The sequence below is a fragment of the Ranitomeya imitator genome, chromosome 2, assembly GCF_032444005.1.
Source record: "Ranitomeya imitator isolate aRanImi1 chromosome 2, aRanImi1.pri, whole genome shotgun sequence".
In the NCBI taxonomy this organism is placed as follows: Eukaryota; Metazoa; Chordata; class Amphibia; order Anura; family Dendrobatidae; genus Ranitomeya; species Ranitomeya imitator.
This window is the reverse complement of record NC_091283.1, coordinates 110854486-110874289: the sequence shown is the minus strand read 5'-3', so window position 1 is coordinate 110874289 and position 19804 is coordinate 110854486. Positions and strand designations below refer to the sequence as shown.

The 19804-nt window shown below is 45.8% G+C and overlaps 1 protein-coding gene across 2 annotated transcripts in view; it reads left to right on the top strand.

The window, feature by feature from the left end:
* Positions 1 to 327: 327 nt before the first annotated feature.
* Positions 328 to 19804, top strand: part of LOC138662047 (phosphatidylinositol-binding clathrin assembly protein-like) — an 82115-nt gene continuing 62638 nt past the window's right edge. Inside the window, exon 1 of one of the 2 annotated variants that reach the window (XM_069747155.1) lies at positions 328 to 840. In XM_069747155.1, the coding sequence (XP_069603256.1) occupies positions 711 to 840 (130 nt within the window). In that variant the 5' untranslated portion in view covers positions 328 to 710. The remainder of the gene's footprint in view (positions 841 to 19804) is intronic. The other variant, XM_069747154.1, reaches the window with a different exon arrangement.

The window sequence follows — 19804 nt, the reverse complement described above, 5'->3', positions numbered from 1 at the left end:
TATCTTTGGAGTCACCCGGATAAACATTTCAGGAAAAAATGCAGCGTTCCACAATGTTGTTGGATTTTTCTGCTTCCAAAAATCGTGTGTGAACGCTGCCAAGGAAGGATTAGTCCGTCTCCACAGCAATGCCTCCATTGCCAGTCATGGTGCCCACCCTGGGGCTGGCAAGGTGGGGAGCAGCCAGAATCCCCTCCGTGTGGCCCTAACTCAGCCCTAAGACCCCTGGACCTGTGGAGAGAGGACAGGTGGGCACATCCTGCCATTATCTCGGTGTAGTCCCATGAATAATGGCCGGTCCCACCGTCACCCATGGACGCCCCTCGGGGCCACACAGGCGCTGCCTGCTATCAGCGCACACTCCCCGTACACGAGCTCCGCGGTGACGGACGTCTCCGCAGCACCGGAGCCGGCACACAGACACACATGCCCCCTGACAACAGCCGGCGCTCTGCGGACCGCGGTCACATGACTGGGCGCCGCCATTTTGTCTTGTGAGTGAAGTGAGGTAAAAAAAGAGAGAAGGGAAAGAAACCGGAAAGGAAGAGGGAGGCAGCCAGTCACACGGAGCGGAGCGGGGCACGGACTGCTGCCTGTCACCACCAGCTGTCAGGGAAGCCTTCGAGCAGGGTGACCCGGGAGCACGTAGCTGGAGAACCGGCGGTGACACATCCTGCATCCGAAGGCCCGGCCGGGAGTCAGCGCGGACAATGTCGGGGCAGTCCATCACCGACCGGATCACGGCGGCCCAGCACAGCGTCACCGGCTCGGCCCTGGCAAAAGCCGTGTGTAAGGCGACCACCCATGAGGTGATGGGGCCCAAGAAGAAGCACCTGGACTGTGAGTGATAAGTACATGGGGGAGAGGTCTGTCTGTGTATATGTATAATATACTGTATATATATATATATATATGCCACACATGTATGTATACACTGAGGTGTGTGTATGGGACACACATGTAATGTATGTATACACTGAGGTGTGTGTATGGGACACGTATGTAATGTATGTATACACTGAGGTGTGTGTGTGTATGGGACACGCATGTAATGTATGTATACACTGAGGTGTGTGTGTATGGGACACGCATGTAATGTATGTATACACTGAGGTGTGTGTGTATGGGACACGCATGTAATGTATGTATACACTGAGGTGTGTGTGTATGGGACACGCATGTAATGTATGTATACACTGAGGTGTGTGTATGGGACACGCATGTAATGTATGTATACACTGAGGTGTGTGTGTATGGGACACGCATGTAATGTATGTATACACTGAGGTGTGTGTGTATGGGACACGCATGTAATGTATGTATACACTGAGGTGTGTGTGTATGGGACACGCATGTAATGTATGTATACACTGAGGTGTGTGTATGGGACACGCATGTAATGTATGTATACACTGAGGTGTGTGTGTATGGGACACGCATGTAATGTATGTATACACTGAGGTGTGTGCGTGTATGGGACACGCATGTAATGTATGTATACACTGAGGTGTGTGCGTGTATGGGACACGCATGTAATGTATGTATACACTGAGGTGTGTGTGTATGGGACACGCATGTAATGTATGTATACACTGAGGTGTGTGTATGGGACACGCATGTAATGTATGTATACACTGAGGTGTGTGTGTATGGGACACGCATGTAATGTATGTATACACTGAGGTGTGTGCGTGTATGGGACACGCATGTAATGTATGTATACACTGAGGTGTGTGCGTGTATGGGACACGCATGTAATGTATGTATACACTGAGGTGTGTGTGTATGGGACACGCATGTAATGTATGTATACACTGAGGTGTGTGTGTGTATGGGACACGCATGTAATGTATGTATACACTGAGGTGTGTGTATGGGACACGCATGTAATGTATGTATACACTGAGGTGTGTGTGTGTATGGGACACGCATGTAATGTATGTATACACTGAGGTGTGTGTGTATGGGACACGCATGTAATGTATGTATACACTGAGGTGTGTGTGTGTGTGTATAGGACACGTATGTAATGTATGTATACACTGAGGTGTGTGTGTATGGGACACGCATGTAATGTATGTATACACTGAGGTGTGTGTGTATGGGACACGCATGTAATGTATGTATACACTGAGGTGTGTGTGTATGGGACACGCATGTAATGTATGTATACACTGAGGTGTGTGTATGGGACACGCATGTAATGTATGTATACACTGAGGTGTGTGTGTATGGGACACGCATGTAATGTATGTATACACTGAGGTGTGTGCGTGTATGGGACACGCATGTAATGTATGTATACACTGAGGTGTGTGCGTGTATGGGACACGCATGTAATGTATGTATACACTGAGGTGTGTGTGTATGGGACACGCATGTAATGTATGTATACACTGAGGTGTGTGTATGGGACACGCATGTAATGTATGTATACACTGAGGTGTGTGTGTATGGGACACGCATGTAATGTATGTATACACTGAGGTGTGTGCGTGTATGGGACACGCATGTAATGTATGTATACACTGAGGTGTGTGCGTGTATGGGACACGCATGTAATGTATGTATACACTGAGGTGTGTGTGTATGGGACACGCATGTAATGTATGTATACACTGAGGTGTGTGTGTGTATGGGACACGCATGTAATGTATGTATACACTGAGGTGTGTGTATGGGACACGCATGTAATGTATGTATACACTGAGGTGTGTGTGTGTATGGGACACGCATGTAATGTATGTATACACTGAGGTGTGTGTGTATGGGACACGCATGTAATGTATGTATACACTGAGGTGTGTGTGTGTGTGTATAGGACACGTATGTAATGTATGTATACACTGAGGTGTGTGTGTATAGGACACGTATGTAATGTATGTATACACTGAGGTGTGTGTGTATGGGACACGTATGTATACACTGAGGTGTGTGTGTATGGGACACGCATGTAATGTATGTATACACTGAGGTGTGCGTGTATGGGACACGCATGTAATGTATGTATACACTGAGGTGTGTGCGTGTATGGGACACGCATGTAATGTATGTATACACTGAGGTGTGTGTGTATGGGACACGCATGTAATGTATGTATACACTGAGGTGTGTGTGTGTATGGGACACGCATGTAATGTATGTATACACTGAGGTGTGTGTGTGTATGGGACACGCATGTAATGTATGTATACACTGAGGTGTGTGTGTGTATGGGACACGCATGTAATGTATGTATACACTGAGGTGTGTGTGTGTATAGGACACGTATGTAATGTATGTATACACTGAGGTGTGTGTGTATAGGACACGCATGTAATGTATGTATACACTGAGGTGTGTGTGTATGGGACACGCATGTAATGTATGTATACACTGAGGTGTGTGTGTATGGGACACGCATGTAATGTATGTATACACTGAGGTGTGTGCGTGTATGGGACACGCATGTAATGTATGTATACACTGAGGTGTGTGCGTGTATGGGACACGCATGTAATGTATGTATACACTGAGGTGTGTGTGTATGGGACACGCATGTAATGTATGTATACACTGAGGTGTGTGTGTGTATGGGACACGCATGTAATGTATGTATACACTGAGGTGTGTGTGTGTATGGGATACACATGTATGTGTACACTGAGGTGTGTGCGTGTATGGGACGCACATGTAATGTATGTATACACTGAGGTGTGTGTGTGTATGGGACACGCATGTAATGTATGTATACACTGAGGTGTGTGTGTATGGGACACGCATGTAATGTATGTATACACTGAGGTGTGTGTGTGTATGGGACACGCATGTAATGTATGTATACACTGAGGTGTGTGCGTATGGGACACATGTATGTATACACTGAGGTGTGCGTGTATGGGACACGCATGTAATGTATGTATACACTGAGGTGTGTGTGTATGGGACACATGTATGTATACACTGAGGTGTGTGTGTGTATGGGATACACATGTATGTGTACACTGAGGTGTGTGCGTGTATGGGACGCACATGTAATGTATGTATACACTGAGGTGTGTGTGTGTATGGGACACGCATGTAATGTATGTATACACTGAGGTGTGTGCGTATGGGACACATGTATGTATACACTGAGGTGTGTGCGTGTATGGGACACGCATGTAATGTATGTATACACTGAGGTGTGTGTGTATGGGACACATGTATGTATACACTGAGGTGTGTGTGTGTATGGGATACACATGTATGTGTACACTGAGGTGTGTGCGTGTATGGGACGCACATGTAATGTATGTATACACTGAGGTGTGTGTGTGTATGGGACACGCATGTAATGTATGTATACACTGAGGTGTGTGTGTATGGGACACGCATGTAATGTATGTATACACTGAGGTGTGTGTGTATGGGACACGCATGTAATGTATGTATACACTGAGGTGTGTGCGTATGGGACACATGTATGTATACACTGAGGTGTGTGCGTGTATGGGACACGCATGTAATGTATGTATACACTGAGGTGTGTGCGTATGGGACACATGTATGTATACACTGAGGTGTGTGCGTGTATGGGACACGCATGTAATGTATGTATACACTGAGGTGTGTGCGTATGGGACACATGTATGTATACACTGAGGTGTGTGCGTGTATGGGACGCACATTTAATGTATGTGTACACTGAGGTGTGTGCGTGTATGGGACGCACATTTAATGTATGTGTACACTGAGGTGTGTGCGTGTATGGGACACGCATGTAATGTATGTATACACTGAGGTGTGTGCGTATGGGACACATGTATGTATACACTGAGGTGTGTGCGTGTATGGGACACGCATGTAATGTATGTATACACTGAGGTGTGTGTGTATGGGACACATGTATGTATACACTGAGGTGTGTGTGTGTATGGGATACACATGTATGTGTACACTGAGGTGTGTGCGTGTATGGGACGCACATGTAATGTATGTATACACTGAGGTGTGTGTGTGTATGGGACACGCATGTAATGTATGTATACACTGAGGTGTGTGTGTATGGGACACGCATGTAATGTATGTATACACTGAGGTGTGTGTGTATGGGACACGCATGTAATGTATGTATACACTGAGGTGTGTGCGTATGGGACACATGTATGTATACACTGAGGTGTGTGCGTGTATGGGACACGCATGTAATGTATGTATACACTGAGGTGTGTGCGTATGGGACACATGTATGTATACACTGAGGTGTGTGCGTGTATGGGACACGCATGTAATGTATGTATACACTGAGGTGTGTGCGTATGGGACACATGTATGTATACACTGAGGTGTGTGCGTGTATGGGACGCACATTTAATGTATGTGTACACTGAGGTGTGTGCGTGTATGGGACGCACATTTAATGTATGTGTACACTGAGGTGTGTGCGTGTATGGGACGCACATTTAATGTATGTGTACACTGAGGTGTGTGCGTGTATGGGACGCACATGTAATGTATGTATACACTGAGGTGTGTGCGTGTATGGGACGCACATGTAATGTATGTATACAGTGAGGTGTGTGCATATATATATTCATTCATTCTCTGGCATGTACACAGACCAAGACGTACACTATATATGTATACAGCGACATGCACATTGTATATATGTTTGCACTGCACATGTCACATCCGTACCTATATATAGGGACAGTGCTGTTAAATCGTGTGTGATTATACATTCTTACCTGTGTATAAGATGCATACAGTAATATCATCTATATGGATATAATGTGTATCGGCATGTGCCCCTTCCTGTGTGTGAATATATTATACATACAGTATCATTGTATGCCCCTGCATCAGTGTATATATACACCTGTTCACGGCATGTACTCATGATAATGTACACCGTCCGTATACTCGCATGTGTCCCTGTCAGTATATATGTCATCCTGCAGACTGTGAGCCCTCGCGGGCAGGGTCCTCCCTCCTTATGTACTCGTGTGCCTTGTTATCTGCTCATGTTTAATGTATTTGTCTATATTTGCCCCGTATTCACATGTAAAGCGCCATGGAATAAATGGCGCTATAAAAATGTATAATAATAATAATAATAATAATAATACACACCACAGGCGATACACCATCTATAGCATATAATTGCCAGTATGTGTCCTGTAGACTAAAGGTACCGTCACACTAAACGATATCGCTAGCGATCCGTGACGTTGCAGCGTCCTCGCTAGCGATATCGTTCAGTTTGACACACAGCAGCGATCAGGATTCTGCTGTGATGTCGTTGGTCGCTGCAGAAAGTCCAGAACTTTATTTCGTCGCTGGACCTCCTGCAGACATTGCTGAATCGGCGTGTGTGACACCGATTCAGCGATGTCTTCGCTGGTAACCAGGGTAAACATGTTTACCCTGGTTACCAGCGTAAAAGTAAAAAAAAAAACCAAACACTACATACTTACATTCCGGTGTCTGTCCCTCGGCGCTCTGCTTCTCTGCCCTGTGTAAGCACAGCGGCCGGAAAGCACAGCGGTGACGTCACCGCTCTGCTTTCCGGCCGCTGTGCTCACAGTCAGTGCAGGAGGAGTGCAGAGAAGCAGAGCGTGTGTTTGTTTTTTTTACTTTTACGCTGGTAACCAGGGTAAACATCGGGTTACTAAGCGCGGCCCTGCGCTTAGTAACCCGATGTTTACCCTGGTTACCCGGGGACCTCGGGATCGTTGGTCGCTGGAGAGCGTTCTGTGTGACAGCTCTCCAGCGACCAAACAGCGACGCTGCAGCGATCCGGATCGTTGTCGGTATCGCTGCAGCGTCGCTTAGTGTGAAGGGGCCTTTACATTCTGCATCATATGACCCTGCCTGTGTGATCTGTACAACCCTCATCCTTTATAATCTGTACTTTGTGTATATAATTTCAGTGTACATTATATTGGATATATACTGTAATCTTGATGCTGACCTGTATAGTAACCTATACACCACGCATATAGGTAACAATAAATGTAGGAGATGATTACATTCTCCAGGAGCCAATTACGGTACTTCTTAGTAGATGGGTAATTTGCTGCCCTCCATAACATGAGTAGATAACAACCCAAAAGATTAGGCAGTCTGCAAATTTCTGGGCGAATTGACCATCCCTCACGTCAAACTTTCTACAAAATTCCTGCAAATTTTGCCAATATGTCTTCTCTGATGGTCCACCGATCCTGCCAGCTTGTGATTGCTGCAGTGATATAATGACAGCTTGTTCAGCATGTGACCACCGAGACCACCAATTGTGCACAAGCAGTCGGCATCTGACCACCGAGGCCACTGATTGTGTACAAGCAGCACCCGACATTTAGACCACGTCAGCCAAGACTGGGAGGAGCGCCAGCCTGTTGGTTATCTCTTTTCTCTTTGAAAACAAATATAAAACTTGAAGTAGGCTGCCTGTACTGGCAGAGAATAGACAGAAGGTGATGGATAATAGCGTCTATGTCCCATTTTTCTAGCGTCAGGTTGTTTGTGATGGGTGATGAAACAAAGCATCTGGCTACAAGCATCAGTCAGGAACAAGTGCTGATATATAGCCTTCTAATACAGGGTGCATCCTAGGACGTACCGCTCAGGGGTCACGCTTGTGGGAAGACTGGTGATGGATGGGCATTGGTGTACACGCTCAAGATGGTGACCAAAAAGTATCACTTGGCACCTTCATTTCTCATTGTAAGTGCGTTTTGTTTTTTTCTCTTAATGCTTTTCATATTTTATAACCAGGGGCTCTGCCGTGATTTCGGGTTGTCAGTCTTGCCGATATGTATGAATTTTAGCATATAAGGTTTTGTCTCTAGTAGTGGCATCCAGATCATAATTTTGGTATTCAGTGAACAGATCGCTATCATTGTGCCACTACAGCTTTTAAGTCACTTCTGTTATCTACAGTAATAATCTTTATTTTTATATAGCGCTAACATATTCCACAGCGCTGTCCCCAATGGGGCTCACAATCTAAATTCCCTATCAGTATGTCTTATGTGGGATGAAATCCACGCAAACATGGGGAGAACAAACTCACTCCTTGTAGATGATGTCCGAGGTGGGATTAGAACCCAGGACTCCAGCGCTGCTAGGCTGCAGTGCTAACCACTGAGCCATCATGCTGCCCACAGAAAGACAAGAAAACCACAGGTAGACGGGCAAGGTGTGGTGTATTTTCACATAGGTTTCTGCACTCCCAACTAATGTTTTTTTGTTTCTGAATCTTTTGTAAACTTCGCAGTGGAATATTTTTATAATTTTAACAGGAAATGCAGGAAAAAATGTTACAAAAATCCACAGCTGCATATATACCACATGTGAGTAAACATATACGCTGGAGGAATCTGTGTAGTTCTCTAAAATTATTAGGGTATGCGCAGACGGTCAGTAAATGCTGAGGGTTGGACACTGTGTACTTGTGCAGCATCCAACCCGCAGCGTTCAGATGTTACAGTATAGTGAAGGGGATTTCAAGACATCCCATGTCCAGAGACACCCGTGGAGATGGACATGTGGCGTGTCTCTCCTGACCACAGCATGTCTTTATCTTGCGGAGACGCGAGCCTCCTCAAGGTAAATTTCACCCGTAGAACGTATTGGACATTGGCTCAGTGAACACCTGCGGATTCTCCTTCGTTCAATAGACGGTAACACTTTGGATGCAGTGGACATGCGCTCGCCTTTTCCTGATCGTGTGCACATACCCTAAAAAGCCTTTCCGAGACTGGAAAACGTATGGTCCATCCTTATTTTGAGCTTTGCTTGGCCACTGTTGTGCACATTTGCTAGTGGCGATGCCTGATATTGCAGCCCATTTCCATTCACTTGCATGGTACTTGGCAGTCAAACCTGGCACAAGGGCAACTGAACGTACTGAGCCCTTCCTGGCAAACAATCAGGAGGACGAGGTGATCACTGAAGTTCCACTGCTTCTTTATTTGGCTGATTGGGCAGGTGCCAGGAATAGGACCCCCACTAACCTTATATTAGTGGCCTATTCTATTATTGCTGTCCCACTAAACCTTTTTAATGAGAACTTTTTAGGACTGTAGGAGAATAGTTTCTGCATTATGTAATAAAGACATTTTAACATGTAATGCAAATTAGTACTAAAGAAGAGCCACGTGGCAATAATGCCCTCCTCCAGAAAAGAGATTCTGGCCTGTCGCTAAAAGTGCCCTTTGTGACTTGATTGATATCCCTTTGGCCAAGATACGTCCTCACAAGCCAGCTACCGAGCATGTGCATTGGAGTTGGATGTAATGGACTTTACCTGTGCAGGGATGCTATAGGAGCTAGTTTGTGATGATTTATCCAGGCCTGTGCGGGTACATGTCTTTAGTGGTAGTGGGGATTGACTAGATCTATCTCTTGTCCTTCCCGTAGCAGGGCTTATCGCCAGGGATTAGGTATCCTGCTCGGCAATGGGTGCGGAACCCATATAGGGCCGATAGGGCAGATAGTGTAACTTTAAATCTGCCTAGTTGTCTCCACTTCCCCTTTCCCTAGTGTTTGATTCCCTTTCCCTTATCCCTTTGTGTTGCACTTAGCATTTCCTACGCATTGCATGACATTATCACCTGCCATTCATGTTTGCAAAAGAAAGAAAAAAAAAACCTGACACTTGTTTTTTTTGTGTGTCTGTGTTTTTTCTGTGTGGGTTTTTTCCCCTTTGCTGGGTTCATGGACCCTGCTAAGTGCTAGCAGAGCAGCTGCAGAGGTTGTTACTGAAGGTGACCGACCTTCGTTCTGAGGTCCAGCAGCAACGGCAGCAGGCTCCTATTGTGGGGGACGCTGCGGGTTGGCCGATCCAGCTTGAACCCAGAGTTGGCCGGTCGGATGGGCGTCTCTGGTCCGCTGCGGCGCCTCTCATCTTCATTCCAAGACGTCCTCTTCTGATCTTCAGCCACAGCTCCGGCGTAGGCATACTTTGTCTGCCCTGTTGAGGGCAGAGCAAAGTACTGCAGTGCGCAGGCGCCGGGCCTCTCTGACCTTTCCCAGCACCTGCGCACTGCAGTACTTTGCAGATAAAGTACGCCTGCGCCGGAGCCGTGGCTGAAGATCAGAAGAGGACGTCTTGGAATGAAAATGGGAGGCGCCGCAGCGGACCAGAGACACCCATCCGACCGGACCAGCAGCGGACCGCCCCTGGGTGAGTATAATCTAACGTCTTTTTCTCCTCTTTCAGGTAACATCGGGGGCTTATCTACAGCATTACAGAATGCTGTAGATAAGCCCCTGATGCCGGTGGGCTTACCTCACCCGCGATTTTCGGGGTGACAGGTTCCCTTTAAGGAGGCATGGAAATAGTACTTTAAACTTCATCCTTACTCCTCCGGAGATAAGGAGCAACGAGTAGGAATTATTTCACTGTTAATTCTGGGCTTTTTCTCTGCCACAGGATTTAATTTGTCTCTAGTCTGTGAAGTTTGTCAGGGCCCTTGCCCTGATCTATGATGATCCTGATCGTATTTCCTTGGCTGAATCCAAGCTGCATCACATTCAGCAAGGGAATCAATCAGTGGAGACTTATAGCTCTGAATTCCGCAGGTGGTCGATTAACGAATGGACGCCTGCAGAACAGGTGGGTAAGACCACCAGCTTATGAGCCCTCTTTCCGGGACAAGATCCTGGGGTTGGAGGGAAGGTCCGGGGTGAACCTATACTTGTGGAGTTGGAGGAACTCATCCAGTTGGGGGGTGCGTTCATGTCGTATGTTTCCCCCTGAGATTTGCAAGAAAAAGGGGTTTTATTTTTTTTGTGGGAAGAAGGGACAATTTATTGGGGCATATCCTGTAATTCCAAAGCATAAAGAGACTCGATTGACCCTTGGGAGCCTTGAGCCTGATAATCAAGGTGTGTGTTCGTCTTCAACCTGCAATTCTTGTTTTGTCCTGATGGCAGAGGTGGTGCTAGAGAGCAGGTCTGAAACCATTTTTGTGTTTGTAGACAGTGGAGCTGGAGTCAGTATGGTGGATGCTGATTTTGCTAGAACTCATGGTTTTGTCTGCTTTAACTTGGCTGAACCTATTCCTATTTGCGCCATAGACTCGGCACCACTTGTACAGAGAACACTAACACAAATTGTTCATAACATAAGACTGAAGCTGGGGTCTTCGCATTATGAAATAATCTTTTATGACCTGAAGGGTCTCCACACTCCAGTGGTTCTGGGTTTGCCCTGGTTGATGAAGCATAATCCAACTGTGGATTGGCAATCCAGAGAGATTGTAAAGTGGAAACCTGGTCCTGAGTGTCCGGAGTCCACTCGTAGAAGGGGGATTTACTGTCACGGGTGTGTCAGAGGCTGCAGACCGTCGCTCTGCATGTGACTGCAGAAGGTCTCAGCAGTTTGCTTTGCAGACTTCTCCCTGGTCCTTCTGACTTTAGGACCCAGTGGCAACCTCCCCCAGCTCTAGTTGACACACCTGGATCGGGGTGTCTATAACTTACAGCTGGCTGCTGGATAATGGTAATGCTGGTAATATTGCTAATTCCATTTCCCTGTTGAGGCTTGGAGCGATAGCAGTTGGCTATCTTCCTCTCTGGTGTTTGGAGGACGTCTGTGTTTCTCTCTGAGTCTACTCAAGCTAAGTGTTTCCCTTGTTTGTTTATCCCATCTGTCTTTAGTGGTAGTGGGGATTGACTAGCGCACATTCTGCCCCTCCCAGTGCAGGGCTTATCGCCAGACTCAGGCAGGTGTTAGGTATACTGCTCGGCGATGGGTGCGGAACCTATATAGGGATGATAGGGAAGACAGGGTGACTTTAGATCCGCCTGGGGGTCGCCACTCCCCCTTTCCTTTAGTGTTTCTTTCCCTCAACCCTTCGTGTTGCACTTAGCCTTTCCTACACGTTGCGTGACAGCTAGTCAGTGAGGTGCAGTCTGACGATCTTGCTTTAAGTCGATACGTTTTTCTGACTTCTTGGATTCTTGTATAGAGAAACCGTTTATATGCTTTATGGGATTTTTGAATACTCACCCTCAATATTTTTTATGACAATGTTTTGAGTTGTGGTTTTTGTTTTTTTTTACGCAATGTGCTGTATCATACAAATTTTTTTTTTCTTAAATCATTTTATTGTGATTGTACAATAAATATGGCGATTTTTGTCTGAGACATGGATCAGTCGGCCAAAGATCAGTTTATGAAGGTGAATGTACCGTATTTTCCGGCGTATAAGATTACTTTTTAACCCCTGAAAATCTTCTTAAAAGTCGGGGGTCGTCTTGTACGCCGGGTGCAGACCAATGTGTATATGGTGGGTGGGGGGGAGTGGTCCTGATGACGAAGAGGGGGCGTCTCATAGGAAAGTGTGAGTGGAGTATCCCCCCATTACCTCATTGTAGCAGCGTGGGGTCTCTGTGCTGGGGAGTGGCGGCGGCTGCTCCTCTTTGAGCCGCGTGGGTGCTGTGGGGCTATGCCCACCATGCGGGAAGTAAGCAGATCATGTGCGGTTGGCACCCAGGGTGGAGGAGAGGAGACTCTCCTCCACGGACTGGGCACCATATAATTGTTAAAAAAAAAAAGAATTTAAATAAAAAAAATCGTGATATACCGTATATACTCGAGTATAAGCCGACCCGAGTATAAGCCGACCTCCCTAATTTTGCCACAAAAAACTGGGAAAACTTATTGACTCGAGTATAAGCCTAGGGTGGAAATGCAGCATTTACCGGTGAATTTCAAAAATAAAAATAGATCATTATTTCCCCATAGCTGTGCCATATAGTGCTCTACACCGTTCATTATTTCCCCATAGCTGTGCCCCATATAGTGCTCTGCACCGTTCATTGTGCCCCATAGCTGTGCCATATACGGTGCTCTGCACCGTTCATTGTGCCCCATTGCTGTGCCATATACAGTGCTCTGCACCGTTCATTGTGCCCCATTGCTGTGCCATATACGGTGCTTTGCACCATTCATTGTGCCCCATTGCTGTGCCATATACGGTGCTCTGCACCGTTCATTGTGCCCCATAGAAATCTCTGCCGCCGCTGCTGCAATAAAAAAAAAAAAACCACATACTCACCTCCCTTGATTGCAGCTCCCGGCGTCTCGTTCCGGCGCCTCCATCTTCCCGGCGTCTCTGCTCTGACTGATAGTAACATAGTAACATAGTTAGTAAGGCCGAAAAAAGACATTTGTCCATCCAGTTCAGCCTATATTCCATCATAATAAATCCCCAGATCTACGTCCTTCTACAGAACCTAATTGTATGATACAATATTGTTCTGCTCCAGGAAGACATCCAGGCCTCTCTTGAACCCCTCGACTGAGTTCGCCATCACCACCTCCTCAGGCAAGCAATTCCAGATTCTCACTGCCCTAACAGTAAAGAATCCTCTTCTATGTTGGTGGAAAAACCTTCTCTCCTCCAGACGCAAAGAATGCCCCCTTGTGCCCGTCAACTTCCTTGGTATAAACAGATCCTCAGCGAGATATTTGTATTGTCCCCTTATATACTTATACATGGTTATTAGATCGCCCCTCAGTCGTCTTTTTTCTAGACTAAATAATCCTAATTTCGCTAATCTATCTGGGTATTGTAGTTCTCCCATCCCCTTTATTAATTTTGTTGCCCTCCTTTGTACTCTCTCTAGTTCCATTATATCCTTCCTGAGCACCGGTGCCCAAAACTGGACACAGTACTCCATGTGCGGTCTAACTAGGGATTTGTACAGAGGCAGTATAATGCTCTCATCATGTGTATCCAGACCTCTTTTAATGCACCCCATGATCCTGTTTGCCTTGGCAGCTGCTGCCTGGCACTGGCTGCTCCAGGTAAGTTTATCATTAACTAGGATCCCCAAGTCCTTCTCCCTGTCAGATTTACCCAGTGGTTTCCCATTCAGTGTGTAATGGTGATATTGATTCCTTCTTCCCATGTGTATAACCTTACATTTATCATTGTTAAACCTCATCTGCCACCTTTCAGCCCAAGTTTCCAACTTATCCAGATCCATCTGTAGCAGAATACTATCTTCTCTTGTATTAACTGCTTTACATAGTTTTGTATCATCTGCAAATATTGATATTTTACTGTGTAAACCTTCTACCAGATCATTAATGAATATGTTGAAGAGAACAGGTCCCAATACTGACCCCTGCGGTACCCCACTGGTCACAGCGACCCAGTTAGAGACTATACCATTTATAACCACCCTCTGCTTTCTATCACTATCTATCAGGCAGAGGGCGCCGCGCACACTATGCGTCATCGCGCCCTCTGCCTGAACAGTCAGAGCGGAGGCGCCGGCCGGGAAGATGGAGCGGCGCCCGGCGGCTGGAACGAGGACAGGTGAATATGCTATACTTACCTAGTCCTGGCGATCCTCGCGCTGTCCCTCTGCCTGGTCTTCGGTGCCGCAGCTCTTCCTGTCAGCGGTCACCGGCACCGCTGATTAGAGGAATAAATAGGCGGCTCCGCCCCTATGGGAGGTGGAGCCGCTTATTCATATCTCTAATGAGCGGTCCCACGTGACCGCTGAAGAGGGGAAGAAGCTGCAGCACAGAAGCCCGTGGGACGGCAGGGACAGCGCGAGGATCGCTGGGACTAGGTAAGTATACCTCAGCGCCCTCACCCGCCGACCCTGCCACCCACATTGACTCGAGTATAAGCCGAGAGGGGCACTTTCAGCCCAAAAATTTGGGCTGAAAATCTCGGCTTATACTCGAGTATATACGGTACTCACCTTCGATGGCCCCCGGAGTCTTCCTGCCCCTCAGTGGTGCACGCGGCCGCTTCCGTTTCTGTAGATGGTGTGTGAAGGACCTGCGATGACGTCGCGGTCACGTGACCGCGACGTCATCGAAGGTCCTGCACACACACGATCTATAGGAACGGAAGCCGCTGAGGAGATCGGCTGTTTGCGGTAGGTGAGTATAACCATTTTTTATTTTTTTTAATTATTTTTAACATTCTATCTTTTACTATTGATGCGGCATAGGCTGCATCAATAGTAAAAAGTTGGTCACACTTGTCAAATACTGTTTGACAAGTGTAACCAACCTGTCAATCAGTTTTCCAAGCGATGCTACAGATCGCTTGGAAAACGCTAGCATTCTGCAAGCTAATTATGCTTGCAAAACGCTAGTTTTCTGCGGGAATATGCATGCCAATTCTGCATGCGATATACCCGCGGCAGGAGGCGCAGAATTGCCGAGGAAATTTCTGCGGCAATTCTGCAACGTGTGCACTTAGCCTTAGGAAGATTTTATATTTTAACTGGAAAAGTTGGGGGGTCGTCTTATACGCCAGAAAATACGGTACTCGAATTTCAGCTCCCAAGAGACTACCATCATTACGATCAAGAAGCAAGACATCCACGGTTCAGAATTTTTGCAACTTGCTAGCCACGGTTGCAGTACTTTGCTGGTGGCTTTGTGTCCCCCTTCACCTACATTAACCCCTTTCTGGCATTGGACGTACTATTCATGTGACCTGGGACTTAATTCCCATGGGGGTCATTCCATATCAAGTGATCCAAATATGAATATTTTTTTTACCTAACGTCTTTAGATTTTTTTTAATTTTTTTTATGAAGTACAACTTTAGTTAATTACAAATTAAAAGCTTTTAATTTTGTTTTTCTTTATTAGTTAATTTCTTACAGACTTTTAAAGTTTTGAAAAAGCGCAAATTTTGGCCTGGTATGGCTTTACATTCTTTTTTTTAATCATATCTCGGGCTAGAAGTAAGATAAAGAGGTGGGAGAGGCATCATTTTTCTCAGAACGGTACTGGCTTTTCATTAGATATGTCACAAGACTGTTTCTTTATATTTTGTTTTGGGGAAATCAAATTCTAAATTTTGATGCGCAATTGTGAAAAAAACATATGTTTTAAATTTGTGAAAAAATGCATGTGTTACTCGTGTTCTTGTTTATATTTGTTCAGGGATTCAACTTAGGACCTATCAAATTTTCATTTAAGCCTTGAATCATCTGATTTTATGTTTGTGTGAGTTTCTTCCCTTTTTCTTTTCAAATTACAACTTATTGAATTCAACATTTATATGCAACAATAAAAAAAACACACAAAACAAATACCGAAGTGCCAGAATAAATACAGCTTAATCATAACACAACTTATTCAGCATTTTAAACCTGAATGTATTGAACAAACCAAAAGCAAAAAAAAAAGTGATCATATCCTCATGTGTGATTTTCTAAATAGTCTCATCCTAATTATATGTTAAAAACCAGATTAAAAGAACCAATATTTTTACCACCTATTTATACATGTAATAATTTTTTTTCTATTATATCACAAAACATGTCATTTATAAAGTGTTTAAGAAGAATAGTCTAGTAGATAAAGCCTCATTCTATAAAATATGAACTAATCAAACAATTAATAGTAGGTTTTTACACTGCCTTTTATCATCAATGTGTCCCTTGTAGTGGGTGAAATGTAATCTTGTCCATAAGCGCTTACTAGCAATGGACGGCCTGTCATGGTGTTCGGCTCCAGAGTTAATATCTGATTTTTGTTCAGTTTTAGGCTATGCGCACACGTTCAGGATTTTTCACGTTTTTTTCGCGTTTTTTCGGCCTTTTTCCGCGGAAAAAACTCTTAAAAAGGGCATACATAAGCATCCCATCATTTTTTAATGCATTCTGCAATTTTTGTACACATGATCGTGGTAAAAAACGCAGCATGTTCATTAATTTTGCGGATTTTTGCTACTATTTAATGCATTGGGAAGCTCCGGGAAAAAAACGCATGCGGATTTCTTGCAGAAAATGTCCGGTTTTGTTCAGGAAACTTCTGCAAGAAATTTTGACGTGTGCACATAGCCTAAAAATGCCTGGTTTTCTTGGATACACACAGGATGGCGCTGGACCAGAATGATGCAAAAAAAGTTACTTCTACTTCTTCATTTTCACAATCTTTGAAGAGTCCAGTAGCCGCCACCAGCGCCAATCATATTCACAGGTCACATCACCAGTTCTGTCCTCCATTGCCAATCTTGTGCCGCCTTCTACCACTTCATGGACTTCACTGTCTTTGCTGAATGAAAAAATCCTTGTTTTTATTTCTGTTTCACTAAATGGAATGACAATGTGGTATTACTGAGTCCCTGTGATGGGTTCTGCTTCCTATAACCGATGTTTTAACAAACTCTCCTCTTCGTAGTCCTGGTTTGTACAATACATGAACTCTAACAACCCTGCCGGCATCACTGCATGGCCTTCCATTCCCCACCTGCCTATTACATCTACTCACTCACCCTGTGCCATGCTGTGAGATCTGTCTGCTGCCGGCTCCATGCCATGTGCTCCATGGCCGCTTGCTCTGTGTACACTTCCTGGCTGTGTGCATAGGGGGGCGGCACCAGCAACTCTGGATTCTTATTGAGACTGTGTGCACCTCCCTAAGGTGTTCCTGGCCAATAGCCTTGAGGCCTCTGATACTTAAGGCATCCTCACACATTGGAGGATGCCTGAGCAAACTATTTCCCTCAGTTAGCACTTGCTACTGAGCTGCCAGGTCATGTCTGTTTCCGGTCTCAGAGGGCTGCAATTAGCAGGCCTTCATCTGTGTTCTGTTTGTGTATCCGTGACCGTTTCTGTCTGAACTCTGGTCTATGTCCGTTCCTGTTCCTCCTTTGTCATTAGTCATTTCCCACTCTGCTGTGTGTACCTCCGCCTTATCTTTCTGCTCTGTTCGCCACTGTCTGTGGTTCTGCTTCTCTCTGCCCTGTTCTGCCACAACCTGTGGTTCTGTGTCTCTCAGCTTTGCTCTCTGCTCTGCACTCTGTGGCTTTGCTATCAGCTCTGCTCTCTGTAACTTTGCTCTGCACTCTGACCTTGCTCTGCACTCTGTGGCTCCGCTCTGCGGCTCTGCTCCTTGCGGTTCTATCTGGCTCCGCCTCCTGCATTTCTGCTCTTAGCTCCGCCTTCACCTTCTCTGCTCTTAGCTCCGCCTTCACCTTCTCTGCTCTTAGCTCCGCCTTCACCTTCTCTGCTCTTAGCTCCGCCTTCACCTTCTCTGCTCTTAGCTCCGCCTTCACCTTCTCTGCTCTTAGCTCCGCCTTCACCTTCTCTGCTCTTAGCTCCGCCTTCTTCTCTGCTCTTAGTCCCGCCTTCTCCTTCTCTGCTCTTGCTCTACCTCTGCTCAGCAACTTGCCGTACAGGTCTCTACCTGTCTTTATATTTACCAGTCTGAACAGGTTCTTACCTGTTTCCAAACACCCGCCTGTATACCAGTTCCTACCAGAGTATCAGCCCTGTCGGCCTGTCTGCCAGAGTGCCAGCCGTGCCCGCCTGCCTGTATCTCCGTCAAGCCAGTCTGCCCGTCAAGGCCTCTGCCATACCCGTCCGTCAGCCAGTGTCACAGCCATGTCTGCCTACCTGTGTCTTGTCCCCAGTGGGATCAGCATCCACAGTCAGACTCCACCCTGGAGTGGTACCTGGTAGCTTCCTATTGCACAAGTCTGACCTCACCATCAGAGGCTCCAGCGAACACCTAGGAAGCTACTTAGTTACGCCCCTTCCAGGGAAGTTTGGTCTGTGGTCTAGTGGGGCCACCCCCCCAGACGCCGCGCCAACCAGTCTTGGCGCGAGCGTTACAAACTCGATGAAGAATATTTTTATCACTCCATTTGAACAGCTGCCTGGGTGTTAAGATTTGGTGTGAATATGGCCTCTGGAGGACCGAGCTGCCGGCCTGTCATCTGCTCTGCATTCACGGTCTACCCCTGTTTATTCTCAGGTTGAGCCCTAACAAAGCTTTCTCCTCTGTCCTCTCCTGCTTCTAAGCTGTAACATAATAAAATAATACAGTAATATCTAAAAATCATGGATTATTTGGTAAATATAGACCCCACACTTTTAGACCACAGGCTGAACAGATCTGGATTCAAAATTTTCGAATTGACACTGTAATAGTTTAATTTTTTTTAAATATGATCCGTCACGATCCCAGCTTGTATTTTGGTACAGATGTGGCTAGGAGCATAGCAGGCACATGTGCAGTTTTTGTAATTAAACGTTTTTTTTTCGGAAATTCGTTTTTAAGTTTTGCGTTTGCATTCTCATGGGTAAAATATTATCAAAGATACTCTTGTGACGTATCTGGTGAAATTCGCACTTTTGCCAAACTTTGAAAATCAATTAAAAAAAAATATCTAGAATTTTTTTTTCTACACATTTTCCATTCTCTGACACTATTACCAAATAACAAAATCTCAAAAGAATTAAAAATATAGAGGTAAAAATCATTGGTTCACTTCACATGGAATGACCCATGGATGGAACAGTACGTCACGTGCGATCAGCTGCTCTCACAGGGGGAGCGCCGCCGATCGTGGCCGGGTGTCGGCTGATTCTCACAGCTGACACCCGGCACTATGTGCCAGGAGCGGTCACGGACCGCTCCCGGCACTTTAACCCCCGGAACACTGCAATCTAACAAGATCGCAGCGTTCCAGTGGCATAAGGAAGCATCATGCAAGGAGGGGGCTCCCTGCGTGCTTCCCTGAGACCCTCAGAACAATGCGATGTGGTTGCGTTGTTCGAAGGGCCTCCTTCCTGCAGGCCTCAGGATCCAAGATGGCTACAGGGTCCTGCAGGGAGGAGGCTTATCAGTGCCTTCTGAGAGCAGGCGCTGAGAAGCCTCCTGCACTGCCCATCAGATCGCTCATCTCACACAGTGCTGTGCAAAGTGTCAGAGCAGCGATCTACCTTTATACAGTGAGGTCCCACCCTGGGACAATGTAAAAAAAAGTTTAAAAAAAATGTTAGCATGTGTAAAAATATATATTTTAAAATTCCTAAGGAAAAAATATTGTTCCAATAA